Source organism: Schistocerca cancellata, chromosome 11 (genome assembly GCF_023864275.1).
Source record: "Schistocerca cancellata isolate TAMUIC-IGC-003103 chromosome 11, iqSchCanc2.1, whole genome shotgun sequence".
Lineage (NCBI taxonomy): Eukaryota > Metazoa > Arthropoda > Insecta > Orthoptera > Acrididae > Schistocerca > Schistocerca cancellata.
The window spans coordinates 108,566,392-108,582,228 of record NC_064636.1 but is presented as its reverse complement, the minus strand read 5'-3'; the positions used below and the strand labels follow the sequence as shown (position 1 = coordinate 108,582,228).

The 15,837-nt window shown below is 43.6% G+C and overlaps 1 protein-coding gene across 1 annotated transcript in view; it reads right to left on the bottom strand.

Moving 5' to 3' along the window:
- LOC126108452 (serine/threonine-protein kinase Pink1, mitochondrial) overlaps positions 1-15,837 on the bottom strand; it is a 109,385-nt gene that overhangs the window by 13,762 nt on the left and 79,786 nt on the right. The window contains exon 7 of the mRNA XM_049913664.1: positions 7,855-8,157. Within this exon, the coding sequence (XP_049769621.1) occupies positions 7,855-8,157 (303 nt within the window). The remainder of the gene's footprint in view (positions 1-7,854; positions 8,158-15,837) is intronic.

The following is a 15,837-nucleotide window of genomic DNA, read 5'->3' as shown; positions in this document are numbered from 1 at the left end:
CAGAAGAGATAAGGGGAAGTAATTAGACATCCCAGAATTTCATTAAATTAGCCTCTACAATGATATTGCATTGGAATAATTATTATACTCAATTATGTGAATCCATCTTTGCGAAAACAAATTAATTTAACTTATTTTACACAACAATTTTCATGTGGTAGTATATTTTATGCACGTCAGCATTAATTATTTGATAGACCGAATTGCAGGATGGTCCATTACTTCATGCCAAGCGTCAGTACCGCAGACACACACATGAAATACATACATGAGGTATCTCCAGAAAATTCCAGAACATTCAGAATTTCATGCCAATGGTGTGTTAGAGCGAAATGTGGTTTGCGTCCCTGCACATGGCCATGTTTAATGTGTAACTGTCTGAAGTTTCATTGTTGTACGGCTGTTAATTATTGTTCAGTGCTACACTAAGTAGAACACTTCACTGCACAGTTTGCGAATTTCAAGAGGCAGAGTTGGAGAAGCAATATGCGTGCATTAAATTTTGTGTGAAACTCAATATATCCTTTACAGACACAGCAAATGATGCAGGAAGCCTACACTGACGAGTGCTAAAGCTGTACTCTGTGTTACAAATGGTTCACGAGTTTTAAAAATGGCCCCAGACAGAAGTTAAAGATGATTCTCGTTCAGGATGTCCTTGGCCGTCTATCAATGATGCTTATGTGAGGAACATCAATGAAATTGTATGTGCCAATCGAAGACTGACTGTCCATCAGAGAGCAGAAGAATGTAATATTTCAGTTGGATCGTATCATGAAATCCTGATACAGCATCTTGCAATGCACCGTGTTGCTGCCAAGATGAGAAACTCTTCGCCTTGCAGCCTGTAAAGAGCTTTTGGATTGCACAAATGAGAATGAGATATTCCTTAAGAGAATCGTAACTGGTGATGAAACATGCGTCTACAGTTATGTTGAGACCATGGTTCAATCTTCACAATGGGTGGGAAAGTGTCTCTAAGACCACAAAATGTTTGTCAGATCAGGTTAACAGTTTTCTCTGAATTTGAAGGATTAGTTCAACACGAATTCGTGCCACAGGAACAAACTGTTAATCGATAGTAGTATCATGAAGTGTTGCGATGCCTGCGAGAAAATCTGACAAGGAAATGGTTTGAAATTGGGCAAGACAATTCACGGCTCTTGCATCTTGCACAAAAAATGAAATCACTGTGCTGCCTCATCCTTCATATTCTCCGGACCTGGCCCCTGCCGACATTTTCTTTTAATTTCCAAAGTAAAAAAGTCTGTTGAAAGGATGAAGGTTTGCAACGGTAGAAGAGATAAAAGAAAATTCAGAAACCATGCTTTGCTCATTCCAGCAAGAGGCATACCAAGACTGCTTCCAGAAGTGGAAATAGCATTGGGACAGTGTATCAATTGTCAAGGAGAGTATTTCGAACGGGACTATGCACCATCAGTAAAAGGTAAGAACAGAAAAATTTTGTGGACAAAGTTCCAGAATTTTCTTGAATAGTCCTCATATTAATGAAACTTTCAAACTGATAGTTCCTCCATCTAGGAGGAGAGAGGGATAAGTTTGAGAAGGTTAAAAAGGAAAAACATTTCTATGAAACTGCTTACTTTCACTAAACAGAAATATTAAAACCACTTGCTGAATTTTCACAAAAATGGTTTAACAATTAAAAGAGGGGAGAATAATTCAACTACTTAGGAGAATGGATCCAACCAAATGGACCAGATGAAGAGGCAATCAACAGAGCGCTAGAAAATTACCCCTCAATTACAAACTAACACAGAACAGATACAATTAATAAGCAATATCTTTTGAGGCCAAAGCTGGGTGTTGCAATACAATTATAAAACTGGATGGAGCTATTTTAAATAAAAAGGAAAGGAAAGGAAGATGCCCAGGAAATTCCTGGGAGCCCATAAGATTACTGATGTGACTCTGAAGAATAAGGAAAACTAGGAGCTCTACAAGTACACCGGAAACATCACAGACAGAATATGACATCAACAAGTGAAATTTTATGGACACCTAGTAAGAATGGATGAAAACTGAATGAGCAAAAAGATCTTCAATTATGTCACAGCATTAAAATCCACCTCTGAGTGGGTACAAGAAGTCAAATGAGATGCACAAGAAACTGGAATTAAACTGGAGATGGCGCAAACTGAAGAATTCGAAAGCAAAGTCAATGGCATAAAATCGTTTGAACAGAAGCCACTAAAAGGGAGTTTCATACATTGCATTTCTGAGGAGGAGATAAAGAAAAGGAATGAAAGAATGAAGACATTGAAAGAATGAAGACATTCTGGGAAGAGAGGCTAAGAGGCCTCACGTTCTGCAAGTCCACACCTGCCCCAATTAAGATAAAGTCATTATTAAAGCCAACTGACACAATATGATTTGTCCGTGCAATTCACGGCTGTACAGAAATTTGTACAGACATGACAACCACTCAACACAGGGACAAAGATCTGCAGGTTTTGAGCAGAACTGCTGAAATCCACCCACACATATCATGAATGTGCAAACCAGCAGCCAATGCAGGCAGATCACAGATTCGGAACAGGTGGCACAAAAATGTAACAGACTCTATAAAGAGAGCCTGTTTCATTATCGAGTATTTAATGTGTAATTCACAAAAGCTATACATGCTAGTGGAAGGTGAGAAGTAAAGAATAAAGCAATGAATGAGAAGGGGACTGCATGACTACAATCGTCTTACCAAAAAACTACACTACTGACCCTGAGGCAACAAGCGAGAAAGTACAACTTGTCCAAGATGATTTAACAATTTTGCTGGTGCTGCTGGAAGCAGAGAAAATCAACACTAGTTGAAAGATAGTTATCTGTCTCCAAGATGAGGGCACTATACAGCACAAGTAAATAAATTGTATTGACGTTAAGGAATTTTACACCAGAAAAAGATCTAGGTTTGGATTATTTAACCCAGAGAAATTTTAATCTCCTACCCTTTTTTGTCCTTCCTCAATTCCCAAGTGCGAACGAGATACCTTGCACCTAGTCTGGCTCATGTACACATGACTGCCACAGTGTTCAGGTTGCATCTTAAGAAGCAACAACTACCAAACAAACATGTATTGTCAACAAAATTTATGTGGCAGTACTGCTAGCGGCATGGCTTTGCACCTGTATCACTACCCACCATTCGCTTATACGATCACTGTACAGCAGTGTATAGCACACAGAGAGCAATGATTTACATCGTGTAGTATTGTTATTTTTCTTTGCTAGTTATGGTGACCGAGTTTCAAGACACACAGGACATCCGGCGCAAGGACCTTTACAATAAATTGGAACCTGACATCTTAGCACAAGAAATAGGCGATCAGGGTGTGAGGCTGACAGAAACTGTGTGGACACTAGTGAAAGGAAAGATAGCATCCAGAAATTCCAGATTAGGAATTAAACATGTACAGTTTTTTCCACAGAAATAAACTTACAAAGCCAAAGTGGAAGACTGGATTAAGTGTTTACGCGTGCTGAAAATATGCAAGAATAACTTTCCTTAGGAAGGCACTGAAGAAGTGTTTATTAACCCTTTAGCTGATGTGGATGAGTTAACTCGTCATGCTCTGCCACTCCCCAGGTGGCAAGGACATTTCTGTGTATTCCATTCTGTCAACCTCTCATTGTTGTGGACAAGTTACACTATGTGATCAAAAGTATCCGGACACCTGGCTGAAAATGACTTACAAGTTCGTGGTGCACTCCATCAGTATTGCTGAAATTCAATATGGTGTTGGCCCACTCTTAGCCTTGATGAAAGCTTCCACTCTCACAGGCACATGTTCAATCAGGTGCTGGAAGGTATCTTGGGGAATGGCAGTCCATTCTTCACAGAGTGCTGCACTGAGGAGAGGTATCGATGTCGGTCGGTGAGGCCTGGCACGAAGTTGGTGTTCAACAACATCCCAAAGGTTTTCTATAAGATTCATGCCAGGACTCTCTGCAGGTGAGCCCATTAAAGGGATGTTACTGTTGTGTGATCACTCTGTCGCAGGCCATGCATTATGAACAGGTGCTCGATCGTGTCGAAAGAAGCAATCACCATCCCCGAATTGCTCTTCAACAATGGGAAGCAAGAAGGTGCTTAAATCATCAATGTAGGCCTGTGCTGTGATAGTGCCATGCAAAACAACAAGGGGTGCAAGCTTCCTCCATGAAAAACACAACCACACCATAACACCACTGCCTCCGAATTTTACTGCTGGTACTACACATACTGGCAGATGATTTTCACCGGGCATTCGCCATACCCACACCCTGCCATCGGATTGCCACATTGTGTTCCATAATTTGTCACTCCACACAACGTTTTTCCACTGTTCAATTGTCCAATGTTTACGCTCCTTACCCCAAGCGAGATGTCATTTGGCATTTACTGGCATGATGTGTGGCTGATGAACAACCACTTGAGCATGAAATCCAAGCTTTCAACCTCCCACCGAACTCCTAGTACTTGCAGTGGATCCTGATGCAGTTTTGAATTCCTGTCTGATGGTCTGGATAGATGTTTGCCTATTATACATTACGACCCTGTTCAACTGTCGGCAGTCTGTCAGTCAATAGATGAGGTCAACCTGTATGCTTTTGTAATGTACGTGTCCCTTCATGTTCCCACTTCACTATCACATAGGAAACAGTGGACCTAGGGATGTTTATCAGTGTGAAAATGTCACGTACATACGTATGACAAGTGACACCCAATCACCTGCCCATGTTCAAAGTCCGTGATTTCCGCAGAGCGCCCCATTCTGCTCTAAAGATGTCTAATGACTACTGAGATCACTGATATGGAGTACCTGGTGGCAGCACAATGCACCTAATATGAAAAGCATATGTTTTGGGGGGGGGGGGGTGTCCAGATACTTTTGATCATATAGTGTACTTCCATATCTCTGTCAATAAAAACGTTGCGAGTATTTATCATAGAACATATGCACTTCTTTCCATGCCATCACTTGCAACAACCTCACTTCAATATCTTTAACTATTTACGAAAAGGACGATTGTTATGATTACACGATACATGAAGTGCAGAAATAAAAATCAGCAACACAAGAACAAAATGAGACATCGTTCTGCTCTTAACTTTAAATAAAATTTCATTACCTTACCTACATTTCATACACTGCTATGTACGAGTTAAAAGTTTACTCAATGCATTTTTACCTCAGCAAATTCTTCAAAATTTCACACAATGTTTTACTGAATTTGATGCAGCACAGTAACTATAATTAATACTGAAAGGAAATTCACTCCTTTATTGAGCAAATGTATCAGACTGTTAGATGTGAAAAAATAGTTTTTTTCCATCTAATAGTTTTCTTAAAATTGGACAATAAGTATTTTGTAGCAGTCGGAATGCCATCTCTCAGCACAGGTAGCAGCACTTATGAGCAGTACAGCCATAACATAGATGCACTCAGCACGGAATGCAAGGAGCACGTCCGTAGCAGCAAAAGTGTTAAAAGCATCCTCACTGTTTCAAATGGCTCTTTGATTAATGCAGGGAGTCCACCTCGTACTTCTCCCCCTTCTTTTTGTCTCTGCTCAGCCATGCCGATCGGCCCGTGTTGCCACTGCAAGGCGTGCACAACACCTCCAGCTCCCGTCTGATATTCGAGTACGAGTAAAACTAAAGAGCAGCAAGTTAAGTATTCATCTTTTTCCATGTTTTCCTCATTGTACATTTCTTAAATTTTGTTTGTGTTTCTCTGTTTAAGATGATTAATCTCGCATTTTTGTAAGTGTAAATTCGCTCAGTTCGTAGCGCAATAGTTCCTCACTGAACAGCCAGCTACCGTATTTACTCGAATCTAAGCCGCACTTTTTTTTCGGTTTTTGTAATCCAAAAAACCGCCTGCGGCCGAGAATCCAGTGCAAAGCAAGCAGAAGTTCTGAAAAATGTTGGTGGGTGCCGCCACAACTAACTTCTGCCGTCGAATATATGTAGCGCTACACAGGCATGCTTTGTAGGCACAAAGATAAATATTGGCACCAAAACCTCTGTGTCAGTAAAAAAAAAAAAAGTGGAGGACAAGCTTTTTTCTCCGCCCCGAGGTTCGACTACTGAATTTTCATACATTATCCAACAAAGTAAATACAAATTCCGTATTGTTCATCTTCGAATGTAGCAACATTTCAATGTACTACGAAAATCCGACTGACGAGACTGTTTGGGATGTTTGTCAATACGGCCAAATCTACATCCCGAATTTTTTCCTACCTGCGAGAAGAGATGGTTGCTAATAGGTACTTTTATGAATTGTGAATCACATGCAGTATTCTCTCCACCATAAGAATAATACGAACATAAACATTTTGCCATGTATTCTTTCGTGTTTGCTGCTATCTCATTTAAATCCTGTCAGCCTAATAAACTACGAAACTAGAGTGAGACAACAGCAAACACAGAAGAATATACATATCATGTCATGTTTATATTCGTATTATTCTTAAGCCTAATAGTGATACAGTCAGAAATGAAGCACAGCAATTGATTAGATTTTTAAATCTAAGGTGACTAATTTCTGTGCAGGATGTAATGTACTAAAGAGGCGCCTGCAAAGATTTTCGAACGGGGAAAAATTTTCGCTAAACTCTCGTTCAGAACATCATCTATCATACACAGTCTATTATTTGGTTCTTGTTGATCATTATCAAAGAAAGCAGCAGTGTAAGTAACAACAAATAGCAGTCTCTCGCCATTGTTTCGCTAATGAGACGATTCCTCTTTTTCTTTTTTCTTTTTTAAATTGTAAGCAGCAGTAGCGCACATAATAGCAAGCCATGCCACAAGTGGCAACAAGCCGTAGACACTCATTATCAGAATGTGAAGGAACAATGCATGACACAGTACAGTAATGCATTTTCAGCTCAGAGTGACGTAAACACCTATAGGAAAGAGCACGGCGCTTATCAGATCAAAGAAAAATAAGCAATCAATTCAAACCAGACGAAACACGTGAAAAAGGAAGGGTACCCGTATAAATACGGATGGAGGGCCTGACGCATAGCAGTGACTACCTGGTAAAGCTTAAATGCTAAGCTTACCACATGAACCAAACTACTGTAGCTGTATCGTCATTCTTTTGACCTAAATTGTGTCTCATATTACAATGGACCAACTTTGTTTCGGTTTGGAGGTGCGGTCTGAAACATTTCTCCCCCCTTACATTTCGAGTCTCAAATTTCAGGGGCGGCTTAGATTCGGGAAAATTATTTTTCCTTGATTTCGAGTCTCATTTTTCAGGTGCAGCTTAGATTCGAGTAAATACAGTATATAGCTCATCAATTTATTACCATCTATTGGTGACACATCTGGAGGGTAGTGAGTTGCATATCTAGAATTCTGTCTGTTTTTATAGTTCACTTCTTCCCTTAGTCATGTTAGGATGGCTAGGATGTGTGCATGTCGTGTGTGGACCCAGGAGGAGCTGGCCGCAGTTCGCGAACAGTTGAATGTGCTTTTGGCTACAGTCAGTCACCTTCATGCTGCTACCTCGGGGTACAGAGGTGGCGAAGAATCTGGCGCATCGCACGGTAAACCTCAGGTGTAATTTGTTTTGTCCACGGGCTCTGGTTCTGAGGCACCTCCTAGTGCACCCAATGTGGTGGAGCTGCCCTCGCAGCACGATGAGTGGCGATTTTGGCAAAGCGTTTGCATCATTCGAGGCCTTATTTTGTCATTTCAGACTTGTGTCACGGGTGCATTGCCAGTACGTCAGCAACCAGTTGTGGATTTAGAATACCAGACCGTTCTGTTCCTTTTGAGTCATTCCGTATGTGGACGGCCTAACAAGTGTAAGGGAAAAAAGGCTCGAGTTCCGTACAGACCTTGTGGGGCGCGCGCACGAGCAGGCCGGCCACGACAGCAGCGACGAGGGGCGGAACGTTGGCCGGCAGCGGAGGCAGTTGCTCCTCGCGGTAGCTGCGGCTCTTCAACGCTGGCAGCTCTTTCACCGTCTCCCCTCCGCCTCCGTCGCCTCCTCCGCCACTTTCTGGCTCGACTGCCGCCCAGTTCGAATAGAAGGGATTGCGGCCACCGCAGAACAGCTCGTACGCCAGGGCGCCGCACGCCCACGCGTCCGACTTGCGGTACGAGATGCTGGAGAACGGGCCTACCCTCGCGCACGCCACCTGCGGGCAAAGACACGTTTGTTCCCACCTCACTGTACCAGACATACAGTAAAACGACAAAAACGGGCAGAACACGTCTAAAACAGTGTCTGTCCAGAAAGTCACTTCTATTAGGTTACGAATAAAATACTTAAGCGGTTGAAGCAGATTCATTTAAAAAGTATTAAAAATACACTTTCATGTGAGTAGTAATCACTATGTTTTGATTATCACCTTTAAAATACTAAGTTACTTAATCAACAATGTAGGAAAAAAACTTTCGGCCTCAGCCTTTGTCAGTAAAACACACACACACACACACACACACACACACACACACACACACACACACACACACACACAAAAAAAGCAAACAAGCACACCTCACTCACACACCACTGCTGACTCCAGCAGCTCGGGTCAGAATGCAACTCACATGCAATGCAAGCAGCAATCTGGAGGGGGCGGGGAGGGGGAAGGGATAGTAGTGTACAGGTGGACAGGATAGACGAACACTGTCTGGTGGACTGTGTAGGGACTAGACTGCCAACAAGCGCAGCATCAGGACGTTGTGGGGCAGTGAGATGGAGGAAAACCGAGAGGAGTGGGGAAAGACAGGTGAATGCATTGGCTGAGAGCTGCAAATAAAGCATGTGGGAGATGTTTGTTTACATGTAAAACTAGGCACTTCATTTCAGTAATGTACTGGGCCACAGAGATTTCACTGGGTACCAGGACTTCCAACGTGTAACTGCTAGCAAACAAAAAAAAAATTATTATGTAACTTACTTTTTGCAAGTGGATAATTACAGAAATGACATCGACACCTGCTGCAGCTGAATTTCTTCTTTATTGTGCCATAGGTTTATGTTAAACATCAATGTCCAAAATGGATTTTTGTTGACAGCAAGCATTACATACGTATAATATCAAAAATATAATATTTGTACATAACGTTTAGTCATACAGAGGTAAATGCTTGCAGTGTCAATTACAGACAACAATCCATGCATCTATCTATGCATGACTAATGGTATTACATTAAGAAAATATATTTTTGACATTTTTTTCATGTGTAACTGATAGCAAAAATCTGAGCTGAGTAATGGTCTTTAGCTAAAATCGCTCATGCAATTAAATTAGGTGCTGCATATTGTCATTTCTACAACTTACAAAAGCTGTGCGAAATAATCAACAAAAAATATTTTGGTGATTATTTATATACTTTAATGACTTTAGGCACGGAAAGGAAGTCTAGAGGTCCTGTGGGAGATTATACAGCCCACAAGAGAACAAACAAGAATGGCGAGAGATTAGTGGACCTGTTTAGGAGACACAAGATGAGAATAATGACCACCCATTACAAAGCTGAGGCAAGCAAGAAAACAACGTGGGTCAGCCCTGGAAAATGGAGTGGGGAAAAACAGCTAGACCATGTAGCAATCTGCGACAAGAATCACAGAGAGATTATGAACACGAAAGTGAGAAGAAATAGCAGGACGGAATCAGATCAGTACCTTGTCGAAATAAAATGGAGATGGATACCCGACAGAGCAAGGAAACGTAGGACCGTAAACACTCACTCACTGAATCGACCTAGATCTGGAAAAAAAAAAAAAAAAAAAAAATTATATATATATATATATATATATATATATGAATATAATAGAGGGAAACATTCCACGTGGGAAAATATATTTAAAAAGAAAGATGATGAGACTTACCCAACAAAAGCGCTGGCAGGTCGATAGACACACAAATAAACACAAACATACACACAAAACTCTAGCTTTCGCAACCAATGGTTGCCTCGTCAGGAAAGAGGGAAGGAGAAGGAAAGACAAAAGGATTGGGTTTTAAGGGAGAGGGTAAGGAGTCATTCCAATCCCGGGAGCGGAAAGACTTACCTTAGGGGGAAAAAAGGACAGGTTTACACTCGCACACACACACATATCCATCCACACATACACAGACACAAGCAGACATTTGTAAATGCATCCTCCTACAGGCCAACCGCCAATTAGAACAGCATGCCACCCTTCACCTCAAAAAACTATCCAATCTCCTGGTTTCCCACCTCCGGAAAGGCAACTCACTCACCCTTCACAACCTTTCCAGCAAACCTCAACCGCCTCTCATTGCACACAAACCCAGTCTCTCCCATCTACTCAATCTCCCACTTCCAGCTCCACTCCCTCCAAAACCTCAAAATTCCGATCAACACAATCTGGCACCACAACACCCAAATTCAGTAGTTAACCTTTCCTCCAAACCTCTCTCCCAATCCGAAACCTCTGTCCTATCCAAAGGCCTCACCTTCAGCCCCACTCCCAGATTCAACCAAACAGCCCTCGTCAAAGATTTACTGTCCTACACTCGTACTCTCTGCTGGAAGTATCACTTTGCCACGAAGAAAAATGATCCTAATCCTACCCCTAATGATCCAACTCCCCAAGACACTATCCAAATTGAACCCTGCCTGGAACAGTTCCGTCCTCCGTCACAGCGGGACCCACCTCCTCTTCCTCAAAATCACCCTCTCCAAACCTTCCAGGAATTTCTGACTTCCAGCCTTGCCTCTCAATCCTTCTTAAAAAACCTTAATCCTACTCCCAACATCACCACTGCTGAAGCCCAAGCTATCCGTGATCTGAAGGCTGACCGGTCCATCATCATTCTTCCGGCGGACAAGGGTTCCACGACCGTGGTACTTGATCGTCGGGAGTATGTGGCTGAGGGACTGCATCAGCTTTCAGACAACACCACATACAAAGTTTGCCAAGGTAATCCCATTCCTGATGTCCAGGCAGAGCTTCAAAGAATCCTCAGAACCTTAGGCCCCCTACAAAACCTTTCACCTGACTCCATCAACCTCCTGACCCCACCGACACCCCGCACCCCTACCTTCTACCTTCTTCCTAAAATTCACAAACCCAATCATCCCGGCCGCCCCATTGTAGCTGGTTACCAAGCCCCCACAGAACGTATCTCTGCCTACGTAGATCAACACCTTCAACCCATTACATGCAGTCTCCCATCCTTCATCAAAGACATCAACCACTTTCTCGAACGCCTGGAATCCTTACCCAATCCGTTACCCCCAGAAACCATCCTTGTAACCATTGATGCCACTTCCTTATACACAAATATCCCGCACGTCCAGGGCCTCGCTGCGATGGAGCACTTCCTTTCACGCCGATCACCTGCCACCCTACCTAAAACATCTTTCCTCATTACCTTAGCCAGCTTCATCCTGACCCACAACTTCTTCACTTTTGAAAACCAGACATACCAACAATTAAAGGGAACAGCCATGGGTACCAGGATGGCCCCCTCGTACGCCAACCTATTCATGGGTCGCTTAGAGGAAGCCTTCTTGGTTACCCAGGCCTGCCAACCCAAAGTTTGGTACAGATTTATTGATGACATATTTAAAAATATGTCTGCTTGTGTCTGTATATGTGTGGATGGATGTGTGTGTGTGCGAGTGTATACCCGTCCTTTTTTCCCCATAAGGTAAGTCTTTCCGCTCCCGGGACTGGAATGACTCCTTACCCTCTCCCTTAAAACCCACATCCTTTCGTCTTTCCCTCTCCTTCCCTCTTTCCTGATGAGGCAACAGTTTGTTGCGAAAGCTTGAATTTTGTGTGTATGTTTGTGTTCGTTTGTGTGTCTGTCGACCTGCCAGCACTTTCATTTGGTAAGTCACATCGTCTTTGTTTTTAGGTATATTTTTCCTTCGTGGAATGTTTCCTTCTATTATAACCATATCATTAATTTGAAACCAACAATTACGTTTGTTATTGTCGCCTTTGCATTTCGAAATCTTTCCTGTCGTCTTATTTCTCTTTTTTCTCTTTATTTTCTCTTTCTGTTTTTACCAGTAGTTACACTTTGTATTCACCTTCCCCTTTTACCGTAATCTACTATACAATTTTATCCCGCCTATATATGCTCAACAATACGTAACCCACTTCCCAACCATAACCAAAATATTTTATTTTCCGCCTTCAGCACTACCGCTGCTATAAAATCCACCGTTTCTAGTTCAATAACAGCTGCTTTCACGTATTTAACAACCATTTCGGCCAGTTCTAATAACTTTAACTTTATTTCCACTTCCGTTTTTCGCACTTCACTGATCATTTTAGCCGCTCCCCACAGGTTTTAACGTCATTATTTCTACAATTGTTAGCCCCATTTTCGTAATCTTTCACCACAACACCACTCCTTTAATACGTTTTCTCGAAATTTTCCCGAATTTCTCCGTCCTTTAACGTGATTTAGCGGCAACACAACCACCTAACCTTTTTGCACATCGCTGTCTACCAACCCAATTCCACCACAGGATCAACTTAACCAACACTTTTTCGTCTTTTTTCGTACCAGATCTCCAATTGCTTTCTAGTTCACCCTTATCTCTCCCCATATATTTCTATCTTTCTTTTTCATTTCAACCACATGTTAAACTTTCCACCTTCTAATACCATGTCACCCTCACAACACCCCCACAATGACCCCATTAAGTTTTATTTACATTCCCTCCGCAAACATGCCTTCACCCTAGCCAGATTACGCTCACATATTTTATTTTCTCAGGCTTGTCTGAAATTTGGCATAACCCCCAAAGGCCTCACACTTAAAGTTCCCATCTCTGGCTGCAACCCTTCTTTCCATCAGTCCCTATACCAGTTCCAAACTGAACAATCCATTGCCCTCACCCACCTAATCCTTCACCTACACATCAACTCAGCCAATGAACACACCCGTCAACTCCTATCCTTAATAACAGTCCTCAATCTTTCCTCTCCCACATCCACACCGGCTATTCAGAGCATCCTCCTACAGGCCAACCGCCAATTAGAACAGCATGCCACCCTTCACCTCAAAAGACTATCCAATCTCCTGGTTTCCCACCTCCGGAAAGGCAACTCACTCACCCTTCACAACCTTTCCAGCAAACCTCAACCGCCTCTCATTGCACACAAACCCAGTCTCTCCCATCTACTCAATCTCCCACTTCCAGCTCCACTCCCTCCAAAACCTCAAAATTCCGATCAACACAATCTGGCACCACAACACCCAAATTCAGTAGTTAACCTTTCCTCCAAACCTCTCTCCCAATCCGAAACCTCTGTCCTATCCAAAGGCCTCACCTTCAGCCCCACTCCCAGATTCAACCAAACAGCCCTCGTCAAAGATTTACTGTCCTACACTCGTACTCTCTGCTGGAAGTATCACTTTGCCACGAAGAAAAATGATCCTAATCCTACCCCTAATGATCCAACTCCCCAAGACACTATCCAAATTGAACCCTGCCTGGAACAGTTCCGTCCTCCGTCACAGCGGGACCCACCTCCTCTTCCTCAAAATCACCCTCTCCAAACCTTCCAGGAATTTCTGACTTCCAGCCTTGCCTCTCAATCCTTCTTAAAAAACCTTAATCCTACTCCCAACATCACCACTGCTGAAGCCCAAGCTATCCGTGATCTGAAGGCTGACCGGTCCATCATCATTCTTCCGGCGGACAAGGGTTCCACGACCGTGGTACTTGATCGTCGGGAGTATGTGGCTGAGGGACTGCGTCAGCTTTCAGACAACACCACATACAAAGTTTGCCAAGGTAATCCCATTCCTGATGTCCAGGCAGAGCTTCAAAGAATCCTCAGAACCTTAGGCCCCCTACAAAACCTTTCACCTGACTCCATCAACCTCCTGACCCCACCGACACCCCGCACCCCTACCTTCTACCTTCTTCCTAAAATTCACAAACCCAATCATCCCGGCCGCCCCATTGTAGCTGGTTACCAAGCCCCCACAGAACGTATCTCTGCCTACGTAGATCAACACCTTCAACCCATTACATGCAGTCTCCCATCCTTCATCAAAGACACCAACCACTTTCTCGAACGCCTGGAATCCTTACCCAATCCGTTACCCCCAGAAACCATCCTTGTAACCATTGATGCCACTTCCTTATACACAAATATCCCGCACGTCCAGGGCCTCGCTGCGATGGAGCACTTCCTTTCACGCCGATCACCTGCCACCCTACCTAAAACATCTTTCCTCATTACCTTAGCCAGCTTCATCCTGACCCACAACTTCTTCACTTTTGAAAACCAGACATACCAACAATTAAAGGGAACAGCCATGGGTACCAGGATGGCCCCCTCGTACGCCAACCTATTCATGGGTCGCTTAGAGGAAGCCTTCTTGGTTACCCAGGCCTGCCAACCCAAAGTTTGGTACAGATTTATTGATGACATCTTCATGATCTGGACTCACAGTGAAGAAGAACTCCAGAATTTCCTCTCCAACCTCAACTCCTTTGGTTCCATCAGATTCACCTGGTCCTACTCCAAATCCCATGCCACTTTCCTTGATGTTGACCTTCACCTGTCCAATGGCCAGCTTCACACGTCCGTCCACATCAAACCCACCAACAAACAACAGTACCTCCATTACGACAGCTGCCACCCATTCCACATCAAACGGTCCCTTCCCTACAGCCTAGGTCTTCGTGGCAAACGAATCTGCTCCAGTCCGGAATCCCTGAAGCATTACACCAACAACCTGACAACAGCTTTCGCATCCCGCAACTACCCTCCCGACCTGGTACAGAAGCAAATAACCAGAGCCACTTCCTCATCCTCTCAAACCCAGAACCTCTCACAGAAGAACCACAAAAGTGCCCCACTTGTGACAGGATACTTTCCGGGACTGGATCAGATTCTGAATGTGGCTCTCCAGCAGGGATACGACTTCCTCAAATCCTGCCCTGAAATGAGATCCATCCTTCATGAAATCCTCCCCACTCCACCAAGAGTGTCTTTCCGCCGTCCACCTAACCTTCGTAACCTCTTAGTTCATCCCTATGAAATCCCCAAACCACCTTCCCCACCCTCTGGCTTCTACCCTTGTAACCGCCCCCGGTGTAAAACCTGTCCCATGCACCCTCCCACCACCACCTACTCCTGTCCTGTAACCCGGAAGGTGTACACAATCAAAGGCAGAGCCACGTGTGAAAGCACCCACATGATCTACCAACTGACCTGCCTACACTGTGATGCATTCTATGTGGGAATGACCAGCAACAAACTGTCCATTCGCATGAATGGACACAGGCAGACAGTGTTTGTTGGTAATGAGGATCACCCTGTGGCTAAACATGCCTTGGTGCACGACCAGCACATCTTGGCGCAGTGTTACACCGTCCGGGTTATCTGGATACTTCCTACTAACACCAACCTATCCGAACTCCGGAGATGGGAACTTGCTCTTCAATATATCCTCTCTTCCCGTTATCCACCAGGCCTCAATCTCCGCTAATTTCAATCTGCCGCCGCTCATACCTCACCTGTCTTTCAACATCATCTTTGCCTCTGTACTTCCGTCCCGACTGACATCTCTGCCCAAACTCTTTGTCTTTAAATATGTCTGCTTGTGTCTGTATATGTGTGGATGGATATGTGTGTGTGTGCGAGTGTATACCCGTCCTTTTTTCCCCTTAAGGTAAGTCTTTCCGCTCCCGGGACTGGAATGACTCCTTACCCTCTCCCTTAAAACCCACATCCTTTCGTCTTTCCCTCTCCTTCCCTCTTTCCTGATGAGGCAACAGTTTGTTGCGAAAGCTTGAATTTTGTGTGTATGTTTGTGTTCGTTTGTGTGTCTGTCGACCTGCCAGCACTTTCATTTGGT